At 48.1% G+C, this 20,789-nt stretch overlaps 2 protein-coding genes across 2 annotated transcripts in view; one reads left to right on the top strand and one right to left on the bottom strand.

The window, feature by feature from the left end:
• GNG3 (G protein subunit gamma 3) overlaps positions 1-20,789 on the top strand; it is a 440,061-nt gene that overhangs the window by 152,748 nt on the left and 266,524 nt on the right. The window lies entirely within an intron of this gene.
• AHNAK (AHNAK nucleoprotein) overlaps positions 9,200-20,789 on the bottom strand; it is a 113,772-nt gene continuing 102,182 nt past the window's right edge. The window contains exon 6 of the mRNA XM_050756866.1: positions 9,200-9,545. Within this exon, the coding sequence (XP_050612823.1) occupies positions 9,538-9,545 (8 nt within the window). The 3' untranslated portion in view covers positions 9,200-9,537. The remainder of the gene's footprint in view (positions 9,546-20,789) is intronic.

Genomic DNA, 20,789 nt, shown 5'->3' with positions numbered 1-20,789 from the left:
CAGTCACACAAATCATGTTGCCACCCAGTGGAACCCTGCCAGGGAGTGGTGTGTCAGCCCTTTTGGGATTAGCAATAATTCCATTCCCAGATGATTTCAAGGGTGAGGCCCGCGGAATCTAGAACTTGAGACAGCCCCAAAGGTGGAGAAGACCGTGGGGAGCTGGCAGGGCCGGCCTTTGACCTCCGCCTGCCCGGTTTTTAAAGTCCCCAGGCAAAAACCACAACCCAATAACCCATATTGATTGTTTAGGTGCTGGCAGGCGCTTTCGCAATCTCTCAATTACTCCTCACAACCCAGATTCCAGAGCCTGTGCCCCAATTTTTGGCTCTGGTGGGATCCCCACAGCCAAAAATCCAAATGATGGTGATGAGCAAAGTCCACACACCCCCAAACACACACTCTCGCACACAAACTAGAAAGCCATCATGCCCTTCATTGTCAGCCACGGAGGAGGGGCTCTGATTGTAAAAATTCCAGAGCAGGTCGGGGGACTGGCAACTCCAAAAGAGATTCCTTGCTTCGGGTGGGGCCTTGATGGGGGCTGCCCGGCTCCCTCTCCTCCCCCACTCCCTCCCTGCTGAGGCATCACATTATCCTTCACCAGGTCATCCTAACCTAAAGCACATACCTTTGCGTTGGTGGGCCATCCGCCTGGGTGAGTATTGTTCCATGGGATAAGCATCCAGAGCCATAAAAGGCTCAGAATTTTAATTGCCTATTCACAGCCAAGAGAAACATTTACCCAGGGCCAATGCAAGGCAGGTATCTGAGGATAAGAAGCACAATTACAGTGCAGAGAGGCTTGAGGCTGGGGACGACACTTCAGGAATCACTGTGGGTGATTCACAAGAATGTGAGCTATGCCAATCCACAGAAATGGGCGTTAAATTTTAAAACAGCAGAATGCAAAGATAAACTGATTGCAACCACAGGAAGAGCACGTATCTGTGTGATGCATGTTGACACAAAGCAGGAAATTCGAGAAATGAAGGCACCGTTCACCGGATTCTTTTCTGTCTGTGTTACTCACACCAGTTACTGTATGTAACTGTAGTTACTAACACCAGTTACTCGTGTATTATAGCATGGGTCTATAGACTATGGCCGGCAGGCAAAGCTCAGGCTATAGCCTAATTTTTTTTCTTTTCTTTTTTTTTTTTTTTTTTTTTTTTGGAGACGGAATGTCACTCTGTGGCCCAGGGTGGAGTGCAGTGGCACAATCTCAGCTCACTGCAACCTCCACCTCCCGGGTTCAAGCGATTCTCCTGCCTCAGCCTGCCAAGTAGCTGGGATTACAGGCACACGCCACCACACCTGGCTAATTTTGTATTTTTAGTAGAGACAGTTTTCACCATGTTGGTCAGGCTGGTCTTGAACTCCCGACCTCAGGTGATCCACCCACCTCAGCCTCCCAAAGTGTTGGGATTACAGGCATGAGCCACCGTGCCTGGCCATTTTTCTTTTTTTTTGTATTCTTAGTAGAGACGGGGTCTCACCATATTGGTCAGGCTGGTCTCAAACTCCTGACCTCAGGTGATCCAACCGCTTCAGCGTCCCAAAGTGCTGAGATTACAGGCGTGAGCCACCGCGCCCAGCCTGTGGCCAGTTTTTAAACAAACCTTAAGCTAAGAATGATTTTTACATTTGAAGGAGGAGGAGGAGGAGAGAAAGAAAAAGTATGCCCCCCCCCCCCGTTTTGTATAAATACATAATTATACAATCAGCCATTTTCACTATGAATATGCTAAGCTCCAAAACACAGGGAGGCCAATGTATGACTATAAGCATTCCTGCCTTTGGGAGGCATTAGGCACAAGCTGTGTGAAGAAAAAACTGAAAACATAACTCATCAAGGCTGGGCACAATGGGTCATGCCTGTAATCCTGCAATCCCAGCAATTTTTTTTTTTTAAACGGAGTTTCTCTCCTTGTTGCCCAGGCTGCAGTGCAGCAGTGCAATCTCAGCTCAGTGCAACCTCTGCCTCCTGGGTTCAAGCAATTCTCCTGTCTCAGCCTCCCAAGTAACTGGGATTACGGGTGTCTGCCACCACGCCCAGTTAATTTTTGTATTTCAGGGTTTCACCATGTTGGCCAGGCTGGTCTCAAACTCCTGACCTCAGGTGATCCATCCTCCTCGGCCTCCCAAAGTGCTGGTAATCCCAGCATTTTGGTAGTCTAAGGCTGGCAGATAGCCTGAGTCCAGGAGTCAAGACCAGTCTGGACAATATAGTGATACCTCCGCCTCTACAAAAAAACAAAACCTACAAAAATTATCTGGGTGTGGTGGCGCATGCCTGTAATCCCAGCTACTCAGGAGGTTGAGGTGGGAGGATCACTTGAGCCCAGGAGACAGAGGTTGCAGTGAGCTGAGATCTCAGCACTGCACTCCAGCCTGGGGTGACTGAGCAAGACCTTGTCTCAAAAAAACAAAAACAAAAACAAAAACAAAAGCAAAAAACAAACAAAACTCATCAAAGCAAAAAAAAAAAAAAGATTAAAAATAACAAATGTATTTTTAGCATGATAGTAATTTTAGCATTCATACCTTTGAGGAACCCATGGGAGGAAAAGACCACATTTCTTGATCATGTTGTCAAGAAAACTGAATCTGAGTGAAAAACTTTTTTGAAAGTATCTGTTACCCCTGAAACCTGCAACCAAAGGAAACATACTCTGGAGGAAACCTAAAGCAGAATGGTAATTATCAAACACCGCCATCATGTTGCAAAATCCGGGGGCTTGTGTCAATGTGCCTGGACTAATTGATCAGTAGGAAAGCTGCTGTTGTACATGCGAGACAGTTGAGGTTAGCCTGACAGAAATATCTGCAAATGACTCACGAGGCAGGAAGAAGAAGCAAAACCAGCCTTCATCAGCCTTATCACGATGATATGGATAAAATTATGTCTAGTTTGCAGCTGATGCAAGGCCTGCTGTTTTCGAATGCCAAGGGATTTGTGGGCAGTAATCACCGTAGGGGTGACTGCCTCTCAAAATGGCTTCAGATAGACGATAAAGAGAAGCTTTATTGATGATGAGGCCACACAAACAATGCATTCAGAAACATGTAATTAGGGGATGTTCCTCCCAACCACTTTCAGAATACACCAACAGGCACATGGGGATAATGTGAGGATGAATCATCAGTAGTTAGCCACCCAACACATTTCCACGAGCAAACTAACATTATAAAGCTATAGTACATGCAAAAAAAAAAATCTGAAAATAGGCTGGGCGCGGTGGCTCACACCTGTAATCTCAGCACTTTGGGAGGCTGAGGCGGGCGGATCACCTGAGGTCGGGAGTTCAAGACCAGCCTGACCAACATGGAGAAACCCGGTCTCTACTAAAAACACAAAATTAGCCGCGCATGGAGGTGCATGCCTGTAATCCCAGCTACTTGGGAGGCTAAGGCAGGAGAATCACTTGAATCTGGGAGGCAGAATTTGCAGTGGGCCAAGATCGCACCATTGCACTCCAGCCTGGGCAACAAGAACAAAACTCTATCTCAAAAATAAAATAAAATAAAATAAAATCTGAAAATACATTCAGCTAAGCTAGCATGGGAATTGTTGCCAGCTTGGGAATTGATAAACCGGGGGTTTGGAACTCAGATTTGTTCCCCCATTAGGTGAATGGATTCCCAGTTTATCACAAGAGTCTAGTTAACTCCTAAAATACCTGCAGTTATATGGCCACAGCTGTAACTGCCCAGTGGGTTCACCGTGCTGGCTGCCTAGACAGAGGCAATTTATCAAGATAGGGGACTTCCAGTGGAGAAGGAGTAATTCACACAGAGCCGGGTGTGTGGGAGACTGGAGTTTTATTATTACTGAAATCAGTCTGCCTGAGCATTTGGGGGATCTTTGTTTTCTTTCTTTTTTTTTTTTTTTTATTATTTATTTATTTTTTTTTTTTTTGAGACGGAGTCTCGCTCTGTCGCCCAGGCTGGAGTGCAGTGGCCGGATCTCAGCTCACTGCAAGCTCCGCCTCCCGGGTTCCCGCCATTCTCCTGCCTCAGCCTCCCGAGTAGCTGGGACTACAGGTGCCGCCACCTCGCCCGGCTAGTTTTTTGTATTTTTAGTAGAGACGGGGTTTCACCGTGTTAGCCAGGATGGTCTCGATCTCCTGACCTCGTGATCCGCCCGTCTCGGCCTCCCAAAGTGCTGGGATTACAGGCTTGAGCCACCGCGCCCGGCGGGATCTTTGTTTTCGAAGATAATTTGGTGGGTAGAGGCTTGGGAGGTGGGGAGTGCTGATTGGTCAGGTTGGAGATGGAATCGTAGAGGGTGGAAGTGTGGTTTTCTTGCTGTCTTCTGTTCCTGGGTAGGATGGCAGAAATGGTTGAGCCAGATTACCAGTCTGGGTGGTGTCAGCTGAAACATCGAGTGCAGGATCTGCAAAATATCTCAAACACTGATCTTAGATTTTACAATAGTGGCCAGGCGCGGTGGCTCACGCCTGTAATCCCAGCACTTTGGGAGGCCGAGGCGGGCGGATCACGAGGTCAGGAGATGGAGACCACCCTGGCGAACACGGTGAAACCCCGTCTCTACTGAAAATACAAAAAATTAGCCGGGCGTGGTGGCGGGCGCCTGTAGTCCCAGCTACTCGGGAGGCTGAGGCAGGAGAATGGCGTAAACCCGGGAGGCGGAGCTTGCAGTGAGCTGAGATCGCGCCACTGCACTCCAGCCTGGGTAGCAGAGCGAGACTCCGTTTCAAAAAAAAAAGATTTTACAATAGTGATGTTATCTGCAGGAGCAATCTGGGGAGGCTCAGACTCTCGGAGCCAGAGGTTGCATGACCCCTAAACTAAATTTCTAATCTTGTAGCTAATTTGTTAGTCCTGCAAAGGCAGACTGGTCCACAGGCAACAACGGGTTTTTTTGTTTTTTTGTTTTTTTTAGGGAAATAGCTATTATCAATTTTGTTTCAGAGTCAAAACATGAACGGAATTCTTTCCCAAAGTTAGTTCAGGCCTATGCCCAGGAATGAACAAGGACAGCTTAAAGGTTAGAAGCAAGATGGAGTCGGTTAGGTCTGATCTCTTTCACTGTCCTAATTTCCTCAGTTGTAATTTTTGCAAAGGCGGTTTCACAGTCACCCTGTGTGTGTAACCACGAGGCAGATACTTACAGAGCTACCTTTAGAGTTCCCTCTTAGGGCTAGGTGCAGTGGCTCAAGCCCGTAATCCCAGCACTGTGGGAGGCTGAGGCAGGTAGATTACCTGAAGTCAGGAGTTCAAGACCAGCCTGGCCAACATGGCGAAACCCCACCTCCACTAGAAATACAAAAATTAGCCGAGCGTGGTGGCACATGCCTGTAGTCCCAGCTACAGCTGAGGCAGGAGAATCACTTGAACCCAGGAGGCAGAGATTGCAGTGGCAGAGGTTACAGAGGCGGAGGTTGCAGTGAGCCGAGGTTGCAGTGAACCAAGATCACACCACTGCACTCCAGCCTGCGTAACAGAATGAGATTCCATCTGAAAAATAAAAATAAAGAAGAATTCCCTCTTAGGCCCCTATCACAAAAGTAGGTACTAGTCAGCCCTAGGACAGGATAGAGACTGGATCAGAGGCTCCCTGGGAGCTGTGGAAGGAGGAGCAGGCCTTGGGGCATCAGGAGAGGAGAAAGGATTGCTGGGCTAGGGGAATCTCCTGACCTCCTGACCTTAGGTGTCCGGTCAGTCTGAGTCCATCTCAACTTACATGGAATTGATCCCTTTATTTTTATTTATTTATTTATTTATTTATTTATTTATTTTTTGAGATAGGGTCTCACTCTGTCACCCAGGCTGGAGTGCAGGGTCGTGATCACTGCTCACTGCAACCTCCACCTCCCAGGCTCAAGCAATCCTCCTCCCTCAGCCTCCTGACTAGCTGAGATGACAGGCGCACACCACCACGCCCAGCTAATTTTTGTATTTTTTCACAAATATGGGTTTCACCATGTTGGTCAGGCTGGTCTCGAACTCCTGGACTCAAATGATCCGCCCGTCTCGGCCTCCCAAAGTGTTGGGATTATAGGCGTGAGCCACTGCGCCCAGCCCTTATCCCCTTCTCTTGACCCTATTGCCAATTCCAGGCCTTCACCATCTGTGACCTGGATCATTGCAAACAGCCTCTACATTAGTTTCTATGGCTGCTCTAACAACTTACCACAGACTTAATAACTTTAAAGCACACAAATTTGTGATCTTCTCGTTCTGGAGGCCAGACGTCTGAAATGCATCTCACTGGGCTAAAAACCAAGGTGTTGGCAGGCTGCATTCTTTCTGGAGTCTCCAGGGGAGAATCTGTACCCTTGTTTTTTGCACTTTCTAAAGGCCACCCGCATTACTTGGCTCATGGCCCCTTCCCCATCTTCAAAGTCAGCAGGGCAGCCTCTGCAAGTCTCTCTCCGATGCTGATCTCCTCTTCTGCCTCCCACTTCCATTCATAAGGATCTTTGTGATTACACTGGGCCCATCAGATACTCCAAAACAACCTCCCCATCTCACAGTCAGCTGATGAGAAACTTGCATCCATGTGCAACCCTAATTCTCTCTTGCCAGGTAACCTAACACATCCACAGGGTCTGGGGATTAGGATGTGGACATCCTTGGGGGGCCGTTAATCTGCCTCCTAAATAGTCTCTAAGATTTTAGTCTTGCTTCCTTCCCATGATTGCCAAAAATCAAACAGGGAGTTCATGCTTTTGCTTAAAATCCTTCCCTCTTCCTGGTCCCCTATCGGATAAAGTCCAAACCCCTCACCAAGCCTCACCCATCATCAAAGCCTCCTGGAGATGGCCCTGCTTCCACTCTGGCCTCAAATCCTGCTGCTTCCCACCTACCCCTCGCTTTGAGGGTGGAGCAGTGGATGTTGCTCGGAAATAAAACTGCCCTCTCAGTAAGGCGCGTTGATTCACGTCGAGGCACAGATGTTCGCATTTGAAACAGGCAACAAATCCATGCCATTCACACTTCCACACTTTTGCAGAAGCAGTTCCCACTGACCGAAATGCTTTCCCTTCCCAAAGTCCCTGGAAGAACCAAACTCCATCCTTCAAGACTCATGCAATACTTTAGTATAAGTATAATACATACTTACACTAAAAATCGTTTCATTATCTAAAATGCACACTTAACTGGCATATTCTATTTCATTTGCTAAGTCTGGCCCCCTTCAGATTCTTTCAAGACTTAGTCTGTGGGCTCTTTCTCCCTGCTCTCCCTACCCAGCACTTTGTGCCCTGAGGTTCAGGGGCTCTCTCCGCTGCTGGGCTCCCACACCCCTCATCTGGGGCAGCTATTTACAGTGGGATAAATCATGTATTTATCTTACTGTAGCATGTTTGCTTGTAACTGTTGCTTTCTCTAGAATGTGAGTCCTATGAAGGCATGATTCACATTTTAGTTATCTTGCTACTCAGTGTAGAAAACTTAGAAAGTCCAAGAAAGCAAAAGGAAAATAAATCATTCGAACGTGCATCTGCGTCAAGCACTCGATCACAGCAGCAGGATTCTACTTTGGACCCTCTAGTGGAAAAATTGAAACGAAGGTGGAAGCCAAGACAGTAAATTAAGTACATTACAGGACTTGAGACCTTTTTTTTTTTTTTGAGACAGAGTTTCGCTCTGTTGCCAGGCTGGAGTGCAGTGGCGCCATCCTGGCTCACTGCAATCTCCACCTCCCGGGTTCAAGCGATTCTCCTGCCTCAGCCTCCCGAGTAGCAAGGACTACAGGCGCCCGCCACCATGCCCGGCTAATTTTTGTATTTTTAGTAGAGATGGGGTTTCACCATATTGGCCAGGATGATCTCAATCTCTTGACCTCGTGATCCGCCCTCCTTGGCCTCCCAACCTTTTTATTCCATCTCTCTGCTTCCAGGAGGACCACATCAATAACCAAGTGGCCCCTGAGACATGACCCTGGACCCCCAAAAAGACCTCCCATTACTCTCTGGCTGACCCATTTGAGGAATTCATATGCTCTGTGGGCAGGAAGTTCTAACCAAAATGCCAAAAAACGTTTGAAATTCATTGTATTCCGTTGCTCCTTGCTTTTCTGTTTCTAGATAAAGATGAGATTAGTTGGCCAGGCATGGTGGTTCACACCTGTAATCCCAGCACTTTAGGAGGCTGAGGCAGGTGGGTCTCCTGAGGTCAGGAGTTTGAGACCAGCCTGACCAACATGGAGAAACCCCATCTCTACTAAAAATACAAAAATTAGCTGGGCATGGTGGCGGGTGTCTATAATCCCAGCTACTTGGGAGGCTGAGGCAGGAGAATCGCTTGAACCCAGGAGGCGGAGGTTGCAGGGAGCCAATATCATGCCATTGCACTCCAGCCCAGGCAACAAGAGCAAAACTGCATCTCAAAAAAAAAGAGATGAGATTAGTTTATGAAACTGGATTCCTCTTAAACCATTCCATCTGAATGGTATTCATTTCATGCTTGATAAATTTCAAGACCTGATTATTTTGCAATATCAGTGTTGACAAAAGTTAAATATTAACCAGATAATCGAAAATTATCCTTTAACATCTACCAGCATAGATTAAGAATTTCAGACCGACCTCCAGCAACAGGAAACTTTGAAAAGGCGTGTGCCTGAAGAAATGTATCGATTGGCATATTAAAAAAGTGCATTTATTGGCCAGGCATGGTGGCTCATCCCTGTAATCCCTGCACTTTGGGAGGCAAAGGCAGGTGGATCACTTGCGGTCAGGAGTTTGAGACCAGCCTGGCCAACGTGGTGAAACCCCATCTCTACTAAAAAAAAAAATACAAAAATTAGCCAGGCATGGTGGCAGGCGCCTGTAATCCCAGCTACTGAGCCTGAGGCACGAGAATCGCTTGAACCTGGGAGGCAGAGGTTACAGTGAGCTGAGATCATGCCACTGCACTCCAGACTGGGTGACAGAGTGAGATACTGTCTCAAAAAAAAAAAAATTACATTTCTCCTTTTTTAGATACATAAAGAGGAAAGAGAAAGGGGAGGAGGAGCGAGGGATGTAAGAAGGGGAAAGAAAAGAGAGAAAGGAGAGAATGCGCGGGGGTTCTCGGTCATGTGGAGGCAGCAGTCATGCGCTGACTCTGAAAACTGAAAGAAAATAAGGACAGCAAGCTGCTGCCTGTGGCCAACTCTCCCAGGGATTCTCACAACGCCAGGGAAGGGAACAGAGAAAACCACAAAGGCTGACACAAGAATAGATGCTTGATAAATGTTTATTGGATAAATGAGTGAAGGATAATCACCTGAGCCCCATAGCCGCCAAAGCCCCGCCTAGTCCCAAACCTAAGCCCACACTCTGTCCCCTTGCAAGTAAAGAAATGCACCAAGCAGAGCTTCTGCAGCAGCCCTCGGTCCGGCCTGGCTGGAGCTATAATCATGCATACTCCGAAAAGCCGCCTCGTGGAAGGTATTCCTTTAACTGCAGGTGTTTGTTGCTCTTGGCACAGCAATATGTAATTTCCCATTTTTAGAACAATGCTCCAAAGAATGGTCACAAAAACAGCCTTAAGAGGGGGTGGTTTTCTTCCTGGCCATTTCTACAGCCCTGTAAAACAACAACAAAGAGATTTTTATTCAACACACTATTTGCATCTCTCCATAAAATCAGAAGACAGTTCGTTAACTTTGCACAAACTGAAAGAAGGCCCCCCCACTCCTTGCCAGGGCATTTAAGCAAATGCTTGCCACTGGAAGGGATAGATTTGGAAAGGATCCTGCTGCTGGGACTCTTCTGGTCTCGCCACGCCTCCCTCTGTGTGGTTTCTGTGAGGCCAGGGTGGAAAGGAAGCGTGCATAAAGCCCGAGTCTGTCCTTTTGGTGTCCCCTATACAAGCCTGAGACCAGGAGAGGACAGTGTGTTCCCAGGAGCATTCAAATAACAGAGGAAGGTAGGAACCATGAAAGCAGCTGCCACCTCCAGCCTCAGCCATTAAGAAATCCTTTTCATTATCATCTCCAAACTGCCTTTCTCTCTTCCCTTTCCTCTTCATGAACCCTTTCTGCTTCATGAACCCGAGCAATTGGCTTTGAGCCTTCATAGGCCTTCACCTTCCCTCCCTGTCATCTCCTGGAGCCTACCTACATCTTCTGTCCCAGCCCAGTGCCTCCTTCCTGAGTCACACCCAACTCATTCCCATCTGACTCCCATGAACACGCAGGTTGTCCTCTCATGCGCCTCCTGACCTGGTCTCTCTCACCTCCCACGTGGGCCTGCATGCCCCTGTCTCCATCTTACACCTCCCGCACTCAGCAAAGTGCAGCAACCCCTTTTCCAACAGAAACAAATCCAGCTTTCGGGCCGGGTGCAGTGGCTCACGCCTGTAATCCCAGCATTTTGGGAGGCCGAGGCAGGAGGACCACCTAAGGTCAGGAGTTGGAGACCAGGCTGACCAACATGGTGAAACCCCGCCTCTACTAAAAAAAAAAAAAAAATACAAAAATTAGCCAGGTGTGGTGGCGCACACCTGTAATCCCAGCTACTCAGGAAGCTAATGCAGGAGAATCACTTGAATCCGGGAGGCAGAGGTTGCACAGTGATCCAAGATCCTGCCACTGCACTCCAGCCTGGGCAACATGGCAAGACTCTGTCTCAAAAAAAAAAAAAAAAAAATTCCAGCTTTCTTAATGTGACCTCATCTGGAACCAGGCCTCCTTTCCTACTTCATCTTCCACTAGTCCCTACACAAGTTTCAAGCACCAACCAAATTCACCTGCTCACCCTTCCCAAACTTGACTTTGGCTCTGAGGAACTACCGCCTGCCCTCGCCCTAATTGAGAATGACCTTCCTGGTCTTCTCTCTGTGCCTAAATCCTACCCATTTTTGAAGACTCAGCCAAATAATACCTCCATCTGACCACGCTAGTTCAAAATGTCCCCCTTTCCTTGCTGAAGCGCTGCAATTCTGCCCCATTTATTCACTACACGTTACACTTTCTGAAGAAGCCATTAGCATAACTTCTTTCTTCCAAATGTGTGTTGAATTATTTAGAGGGCAAAGGTGCTAAGCCTCTTTTTTTTTTTTTTTTTGAGACGGAGTCTCGTTCTGTCGCCCGGGCTGGAGTGCAGTGGCTGGATCTCAGCTCACTGCAAGCTCCGCCTCCCGGGTTTATGCCATTCTCCTGCCTCAGCCTCCCGAGTAGCTGGGACTACAGGCGCCCGCCACCTCGCCTAGCTAGTTCTTTGTATTTGTTTTAGTAGAGACGGGGTTTCACCGTGTTAGCCAGGATGGTCTCGATCTCCTGACCTCGTGATCCGCCCATCTCGGCCTCCCAAAGTGCTGGGATAAACAGGCTTGAGCCACCGTGCCCGGCCAGCTAAGCCTCTTTAAGAGGCTTGGAAGGAATCAGGCACCAGGAAAGTGAAAGCTTTATTTATTTATCTTTTTGGAGATGGGGTCTTACTATATTGCTCAGGCTGGTCTTGAACTCTGGACTCAAGCAATCCTCCTGCCTTGGCCTCCCAAAGTGCTGGGATTGCAGGCTGGCCGCACCCGGCCAGCTTTGACATTTCTACACATCTTTTATTGCACACTTGCTATGAACCTGTCGCTGAGCTGAGCACTTCTTACATACCACCGCATTTAACTCTCACAGTGAGACTAGAAGGGAAGTACCACTGTTGCTTTTCACAGACCAGGAAACAAAGGCTTTGAGAAATTAAAAAACTACCCAAGGGCCTCACTGTTTAAAAGGAGCGGAGCTGGAGTTCAAGCCTGGCTCACAATATTAACTGCACTCAAGCCAGGGGATGGGCTAGCCCATCCCCTCTCATTCTCAGAGAATTAACAACACAGAACAGTTAGGATGGACAGGGTGGGGAGGAAGCTGCAGGCTCTTTTCCTGATTGGAACAAATTCATGGAAAGGGTTCATAAAGGGCCTGGGCTTCCCAATCCATGTTTTTGTTTTGAAGAAGGTGGGGGAACTTGGGGTTCACACAATGAAGTTCTCTTTAAAGAATGGTGTTTGCAACATCTGATGCTCCGGGGGAGTAGCAAGCAACACAGAGAGCTTTGATGCTGTACCAAGATTCACTCTCAACATCCCAAGCCAAGTGGCAGCAGTGCAGAATGCGGTGTTCAAGGCCTGACTCCCACACTGAGCAGCTGTGATACTCAGACAAGCTATTGTCCCTCTCTAAGCCTCAGTTTCCTCCTCTCTAGCAAGAAAAGAATATCGTTTTGACAGGAGGTTTCGATGGATTAAGGCAAACAATCTCTATAAAGCAATCAGGCACATATTGGGTGCTCCATAAATTATTATTGTTATTACTTCTCTTGGACATGAGAATCTGCATTTCTCTTCATTTTTAAAAAACAGAAGTATAGGTTGGGCACAGTGGCTCACGCCACTCAAAAAAAAAAAAAAATAGAAGTATAACATACATTCATCAGAGTACATAAAGTACACAATGGACAACTTGATAATCATTTTCATAAACAGGTATTTCTATAACCACCACCCCAGGCCACATAAGGAATATTTCCAGCACCCCAAAAAGTTCCCTCATGCACTCTCCCAATCCATATCCCCACCAGACAGAACCACGATTTGACTCATCATAGATCAGCTTTGCCTCCTTTTGAACTACATATTAATGGAATCAGAGCATATCATCTTTTCATCATTGCATAGTACTCTTACATGAACAGACCACCAATTTATCTCTCCAATCTTCTGCTGATGGGAATTTGGGGTGTTTCAGGTTTGGAGAAACTCCTTTGAACATTCTTGTCAGCACAGGCATTCAAATCCCTTAGGTTTTTTTGTTTTGTTTTGAGAAGGAGTCTCGCTCTGTCTGCCAGGATGGAGTGCAATGGCACGATCTTGGCTCACTGCAACATCCGCCTCCCAGGTTCAAGTGATTCTCCTGCCTCAGCCTCCTGAGTACCTGGAATTACAGGCACTCATTACCACACCCAGCTAATTTTTTTGTATTTTTAGTAGAGACGGGATTTCACCATATTGGCCAGGCTGGTCTCGAACTCCTGACCTCAGGTTATCCACCCACCTTGGCCTCCCAAAGTGCTGGGAATACAGGCGTGAACCACCACGCCCAGCCAAATCCCTTACGATTATATACCTAGGAGTAGAATTACTGGGTTGTAGAGCAGGCATATCTATAGCTTTAATATAATCTGCCAAACAATGTTGCCAGTGGCTGTACCTCTTCCACACTTCCCACAGCAATACACAATAGTTCTAGTTGTTCCATATCCTCAGCAACACTTGGTATTGTGAGTCTTTTCATTTTAGCTATTATGGTGGGTGTGTAGTAGTATATTTTTGTGGGAGTTTTGTGTGTGTATGTTGTTCTTTTTTTTTTTTCTTTTGCACTCTGTCACCAAGGCCAGAGTGCAGTGGCATGATCATAGCTCATGGCAGCCTCAAACTCCTAGGCTCAAATGATCCTCCCACCTCAACCTCCCAAGTAACTGAGACTACAGGCTTGTGCAACCAGGCTCAGCTAATCTCCCAGCAAATTTGCATTTTCTGGTGAATGATGATATTGAGCACCTTTTCACAGTGTATTTGGCCATCTGTGTATTTTGTTACTGCCTGGTCAAGTCTTTCTCTCTCTCTTTTTTTTTTTTTTTTTTTTTTCCTGAGACTGAGTCTTGTTCCGTCTCCCAGGTTAGAGTGCAGTAGTGTGATCTCGGCTCACTGCAATCTCTGCCACCCAGGTTCAAGCAATTCTTCTGCCTCAGACTCCTGAGTAGCTGGGATTACAGGCGCCCACCACCAACCCAGTTAATTTTTGTACTTTTAGTAGAGACAGGGTTTCACCATGTTGGTCAGGCTAGTCTCGAACTCCTGACGGGTGATCCACCCGCCTCGGCCTCCCAAAGTGCCGATTATGGGCATGAGCCACCACACCCGGCCTCTGTTTCTCATTTTTTTGATTGGGTCATTTTAACTTTTCTTATTGATCTGCAGTACTTCAAATATTCTAGAAACGAATACTTTATCAGATACATGAGACTTGCCTTTTCATTTTTTTTTAATGGTGCCCTTGGATGAAGAGAGGATTTAATTTTTATAAAGTCCAATTCATCGATTTCTGTTCTATGGTTAGTGCTGTTCGCATTCTGTTTTAGAAATGTTTGCCCATCCCTAAGGCCATGAAGACATTCTCTGTTCTCTGCTCATTTTAGTCTTGCTTTATGTGGTATCTTCCTCTGGCATGGAGACAACTGATTTGTTGTTAATTCAACGAGGAGCAAAGGTCTCATAGAAAAACTAACCATGACCGGCTTGCATGATAAAACTCATACGATAGTGACTGCCTGGGCCTTTGGACTAGGCAGCCTGCCATCCTAACGTTGTTGTGTGGCATCAGTAGGTACCACTGTTGACCTGGCTGCATTGCTGAAATCCCATAGGAGGGGTCCCTAACAGAGATGGCATCTTCCAAAGTGAACCAGGAAGGAGAGGGGAGGACACCCATCCCTCCCAGTTTCCCTAGTTTTCTCATCTGTAAAGTGAACGCTGGTTAGTACTCTAAGGCCAGCGCCTTAAACTCGACCCAGCCCAGCTATGACCACTCTGCAAACACATCCTTCCCTATCCTGGCAACTTTGTCCAATCTCCTTCATAAACCCTTTTCCTATGCATTTTGCTTTATCCCTAAGTGTTCCTTTTCATTATCATTTGTCTAACCATTTATTATTTGTACTGCATTTGTGCATTTTTCTTTTTGGTTTGTTTTGGATTTTTGCGTGATTTTTTTTTCTTGAGATGGAGTCTCACTCTAGCATCCAGGCTGGAGAGTAGTGGTGCGACCTCAGCTCACTGCAACCTCCGGGTTCAAGTGATTTTCCTGCCTCAGCCTCCCGAGTAGCTGGGACTACAGGCACCCACCACCACACCCGAATAATTTTTGTATTTTTAGTAGAGATGAGGTTTTGCCATGTTAGCCAGGCTGGTCTCGATCTCCTGACCTCAAGTGATCCGCCTGCCTACGCCTCCCAAAGTGCTAGGATTATAGGCGTGAGCCACTATGCCCAGCCGCATTCACATTTGTGTATCACATTTTAAGTATCTCCTCTCTTCTGTCTTTCCTTCCCTAAAACAGGGTTTCTCCATCTTGGCACTATTCACATTTTGGACTGTGCGGTTCTTTGCCGCGGGGCCATCCTGCGGGTGGCCTGATGCACAGCTATTGTGATTTCTCTCCTTCTTCCCACCTCTCCACTCACTGCCAATCAAGAGGCCTGAGGGAAAAGTGAGGGGGTGGCCGGAGGTAGAATCGTGGCTTCCTCAAGCTCACAGGGGCCTTAGATAGGATCTAGTGCAACCCCCTCATTTTACGATGAGGAAACGATGCTGACAGGGGGAGGGAGAGGATGTGTCAGAGCTGAAAATGTGCGGGAACAAGTGCCAGGCCAAACAGGAAGTCAAAATTCCAGGCCCTGAGGCAGAGTTTCCAGTCCCACCAAGGAACCTGGGATTGCTTCCCACAGCTCCTTCCTCCCTCCCAGCCACGAGTCCCATTCCAGAAACAACCCGTGGCTGGCCAGAGGGAACGGCAGACACAGATCCCACAAGCCCCCAGCAGTGCACACCAGTCTTCATCCCTGGGAGCCCGTTTCTGAGCCTCTAGTGGACAGAGATGACCACCGATTGCAGTGGGGATATTTCGTGATGACGCCTGTCCTGATCACATCTTAGTTTAACCCTATAATCAGGAGGGAAATGATGCTCATGCTACCTGGCCACACCTGACCCAATGGAGAAGTCAGGGAGCAACAGAGATGTGCAGAGAGCCAGAGGGAGCCTGGCAGTGTCTGTCCCAGCCCCATCTCCACAAAGGCAGATCCCCAGGACAGTCAAGGGCCTTCAGCCAAAATCTCCCAAGTTAAAGTGGGGGTTCACATCTGCTAAATGCTTACTACGTGCCAGATACTATTTCTCAGCACTTTATAAATGCTACAGGGTGGCTGGGCACAGTGGCTCATGCCTGTAATCCCAGCACTTTGGGAAGCCAAGACAGGTAGATCTCTTGAGCCCAGGAGTTCAAGACTAGCCTGGGCAACATAGAGATATACGGTCTGCATAATTTTTTTTTTTTTTTTTTTTTTTTTTTTAGACACAGTTTTACTCTGTTGCCCAGGCTGGAGTGCAGTGGCATTATCTCAGCTCACTGCAACCTGCGCCTCCTGAGTTCAAGCAATTCTCCTGCCTCAGCCTCCTGAGTAGCTGGGATTACAAGTATGTGCCACTACACCAGGCTAATTTTTGTATTTTTAGTAGAGATGAGGTTTCATCATATTGGCCAGGCTGGTCTCGAACTCCTGACCTCAAGTGATCTGCCCACCTCGGCCTCCTAAAGTGCTGGGATTACAGGTGTGAGCCACCACATCTGGCCTCTACAAAAAAAAATTAAAATTAGCCTGGTGCAGTACCATGCACACCTGTGATCCCAGCTACTCAGGAGGCTGAGGCAGGAGGATGACTTGAGCCCAGGAGGCAGAGGCTGCAGTGACCTGTGATGGAGCCCCTGCCCTCCAGCCTAGGTGACAGAGTCAGAACCTGTCTCAAAAATAAATATTTTATTTTATATTTTATTTTATTTTATTTTTGTTTGAAATGGTGTCTCACTCTGCCACCCAGGCTGGAGTGCAGTGGCGTGATCTTGGCTCACTGCAACCTAAACCTCCCAGGTTCAAGTGATTCTCCTGCCTTAGCCTCCCGAGCAGCTGGGATTACAAGAGCGTGCCACCATGCCCAGCTAATTTTTGTATTTTCAGTAGAGATGGGGTTTCACCATGTTGGCCAGGCTGGTTTCAAATTCCTGACCTCAAGTAATCCACCCACCTCGGCTTCCCAAAGTGCTGGGATTACAGGCGTGAGCCACCGAGCCTGGTCTCAAAAACAAATAAATACATAAATAAATAAATCCTCCTGGAGCTCAGTTCACCCTCACCGAGCCCTCTGAAGCAGCCACTGTCGTCCTCCCCTGTTAGAGATACTGATATGGAACCAGCAAGCCCTTGGTCAAGCAGCAGGGGTGTCATCCCCAGTTTCTTTGGTGGGGTCACAAGTCGGCGCAAATCACCCTACTCCCTGACAACATCAAGCTCACCCTCAACATCGCCATCAGATGCACATGGACCCCCCATGATACAGAAAGATTTGTACACCGAGACCTTATACAAAGCAATGAGTGGCGTTCAAGAGTATATCAAAGGGACAGAATGAGTGCTTTTAACTGTTCCATCTGTACTTATTTCAATGTCTGTCAGCAAAATGCTGAATTTCATTTACAGCAGTGACATAAAGGTTTCTTTTTTAATTAAATGATTAAGATTTTCAAAATAAATCTCTTTAGGGCCGGGCACGGTAGCTCACACCTGTAATCCCAGCACTTTGTGGGAGGCTGAAGCAGGCAGATTGCTTGAGCCCAGGAGTTCAAGACCAGCTTGGGCAGCATGGCAAAATCCCATCTCTACAAAAAATACAAAAATTAGCCAGGCATGGTGGTGTGTTCCTGTAGTTCCAGTTACTTAGGAGGCTGAGATAGGAGGATCACCTGAGACTGGGAGGTCAAGACTGTGGCAAGCCGTGATTGTGCTACTGCACTCCAGCCTGGGTGACAGAGTAAGACTCTATCTCAAACATAAATAAATAAATCTATTTAGAGAAAAATCTTTGGCCAGGTGCAGTGGCTCACGCCTGTTATCCCAGCACTTTGAGAAGCCAAGGCAGGCAGATCACCTGAGGTCAGGAGTTCCAGACCAGCCTGGCCAACATGGTGAAACCCCGTCTGTACTAAAAATACAAAATTAACTGGGTGTGGTGGCACACACCTGTAGTCCCAGCTTCTTGGGAGGCTGAGACAGGAGAATCGCTTGACCCGGGAGGCAGAGGTTGCAGTGAGCCGAGATCGTGCCACCGTACTCCAGCCTGGGCAAGACAGATCAAGACTCCATCTCAAGAAAAAAAAAAAAGGAAAATATTAAACAAATGGTAGTGAGAATGGCATGTAGATGAGGATGCATCTGGGTGACCTAAGCCTGGGAAACCTGACTTGAGTCTTGAACATCTTTCTTTCTTTTTTTTTTTTTTTTTTTGAGACAGAGTCTCGCTCTGTCGCCCAGGCTGGAGTGTGGTGGCGCAATCTTGGCTCACTGCGACTTCTGCCTCCCAGATTCCAGAGATTCTCCTGCCTCAGGCTCCCAAGTAGCTGGGACTACAGGCATATGCCACCACGCCTGGCTAATTTTTGTATTTTTCAGTAGAGACGAGGTTTCACCATATTGGCCAGGCTGGTCTTGAACTCCTGACCTCGTGATCCACCTGCCTCGGCCTCTCAAAGTGCTGGGATTACAGGCATGAGCCACTGCACCCGGCCCTTTTTTTGAGATGGAGTTTGCTCTTGTTGCCGAGGCTGGAGTCCAATGGTGCAATCTCAGCTCACTGCAATCTCCTCCTCCCGGGTTCAGGTGATTCTCCTGCCTCAGCCTCCTGAGTGGCTGGGATTACAGGCATGAGCCAGCACACCCGGCTAATAGTGTATTTTTAGTAGAGATGGGATGTTCTCAATGTTGGTCAGGCTGGTCTCGAACTCCCAACCTCAGGTGATCTGCCCGTCTCGGCCCCCCCAAGTGCTGGGATTACAAGCGTGAGCCACTGTGCCCAGCTGGGTCTTGCCCATCTTGAAGACAGCTGAACCTGCTAGGGCCTCTTGGGACTGTGCAGTCCCTCACTCACCCTCCCACCTGCCACTCCCATAGCATCTTCCTCGATACAGCCCCATGGACTTGAAAGTCCATCATCAAATGCCCCTTAGCCTCTCTCGGCCCTTTATGCAAGTGGGTTTCTTACCTTGGGTTCACTCTGCTTCTGGTGATGAAAGAGGAACCCAGAAAGGCTGATAAATTACTGAAATCTACAAATAGAAGGCCAAGTATGAAGACAGCAAGGAATGAGGAAACCCCACCCCATTCCTTGGACTCAGCCCTGGGCCTCCTGCCCTGGCCAGCCTCGTGAGGCACCGGCTGTAGAAATGTCAGCCCAGGGTCCTCTGCTGAGAGTCCTCTCAGGCATGGTCTGTGAAGGGAACTGCCAGGGCAGCACTCGAGGCCAACGCCGTCCCCCTCCAACGCACGATGGGCACTCCGGGGAGTGTGGTGGCACAGAGCAGCCTCTTGGCTCCAGATGTGGGTCCTACAGAGAGTTCTGGGGTTCAGTGACTCCTCCACCCCCCCCCCCAGTCTCATAAGAAACCCCGGCGATAACACAAAAGACTGTTCTTCTTAGGCAGATAGGGAAATGTTAAAGACAATACTCGTAAGTGAGCCTGGGGGTACTTGTCCTATGGGCCGGGACTCAAATCAGCCACCAAACCCCACTGTCGGAGGAGCTTCTCAGAAGCCAGAATCAAACGCCACCAGCCCTGTGAGTGCCTGGCCTCTGCCACAGCTGGGTGAGTGCCCAGCCAAGGAAACCTGTGCCCCATCATTCAGGGCATTGTTCTCCCTTAGAAGAGGATCTTGAAAGCAGAAGGAAATTAGAAACAACCGCGCAATGAATACCAGATTCTGCTTTCTCTCTGCTCTCGCTGCCAGGAGATTAGGCAGGGCTGGCTGACAGCGTGCCCCGCCCGGCAGCTGCTCGCCCTCCAGGATGTCCGCGCCGTGGGGAACTGCGGGTCCCGCTGGCCTTCTAGCTCTCTATTTATTTCCACAGTGTCAGTTTTCTTTCTCCTGCTAGATGCGGATTCCTTGAGGGCAGAGTCACATCTGATGCCCTTTCCCATGGGGCACAGCATGCATGCGCGATGGGCACTCCGGGTGCCTCAGTTGATTACCTGATTTCATCTGGGCAGATGTGATTGCACAGGGTGGTGACCCTGTGCCAGATACTTTCCTAAACAGGCATAAGCTCACTGAATCCCAGAGCCTTCCCATGAGGGAGAAACAATCTTTAATCTCATTTTAGAGATGATGAAGCGAAGTCCGGCCAAGGGGCAGGACCAATCTGATGGAAGCAGCTTTGCTGGAACCAAATGACTCTGCTCCTCGCCCGTTACCAACACTACCTCCTCCAACAACACAGGAGACGTGCATGGAGCCCTCCTTCGGTCACGGTCCCACCCCACGTGCTAGATAAATAAAGAGGGTGGCCTAAAAGTAAAGATGGCTCCTTCCGAACTCTCACCCTGCGAGACAACAATGATAGGGATATTATGCTCATGCTACTGGCCACATGTGACCCAATGGAGAAGTCAGGGAGCAACAGAGGTCTGCATTAAGGAGGTACCAAGAAGGAGACATGCAGAGCTAGTGTCAGTCAAACCAACCAAGCTTCTGAACATTCCCGCTAAGAACTTCTTTAGAATGCACTATTTTTTTTCCTGTTGGGGCTATTATTCATTTTAACCTAACGTTATGTTTTAAGCCTCCTACGTAAGTACACACCAGCTTTAAATGTTGTGGAATACTGAGCTCATATATCTAGTCAAACTTCTGTTTGCTTTTTACTGCATCCATAGCTACGATCTGAATAAATAGAGGAGAAAAGTTTGGCTCCCAACCCTACTCCCTGGGCCCCATGCCATCATTCCCCAAAACAAAGGAGGAAATATGCCAGAAGTGAGAGACCAGGGGTAATGGTGAAGAAAAACAACATCCCGGTCAGGCACAGTGGCTCAGACTTGTAATCCCAGCACTTTGGGAGGCTGAATGGGGAGGATCACTTGAGCACAGAAGGTCGAGGCGATAGTGACCCACGACTGCACCGCGGCACTCCAGCCTGGGCGACACAGCAAGACCCAGAAAACAAACCAA

Source organism: Macaca thibetana, chromosome 14 (genome assembly GCF_024542745.1).
Source record: "Macaca thibetana thibetana isolate TM-01 chromosome 14, ASM2454274v1, whole genome shotgun sequence".
Classification (NCBI taxonomy): Eukaryota; Metazoa; Chordata; class Mammalia; order Primates; family Cercopithecidae; genus Macaca; species Macaca thibetana.
Note: the sequence above shows the minus strand (reverse complement) of the source record. Positions and strands in the feature narration are given on the sequence as shown.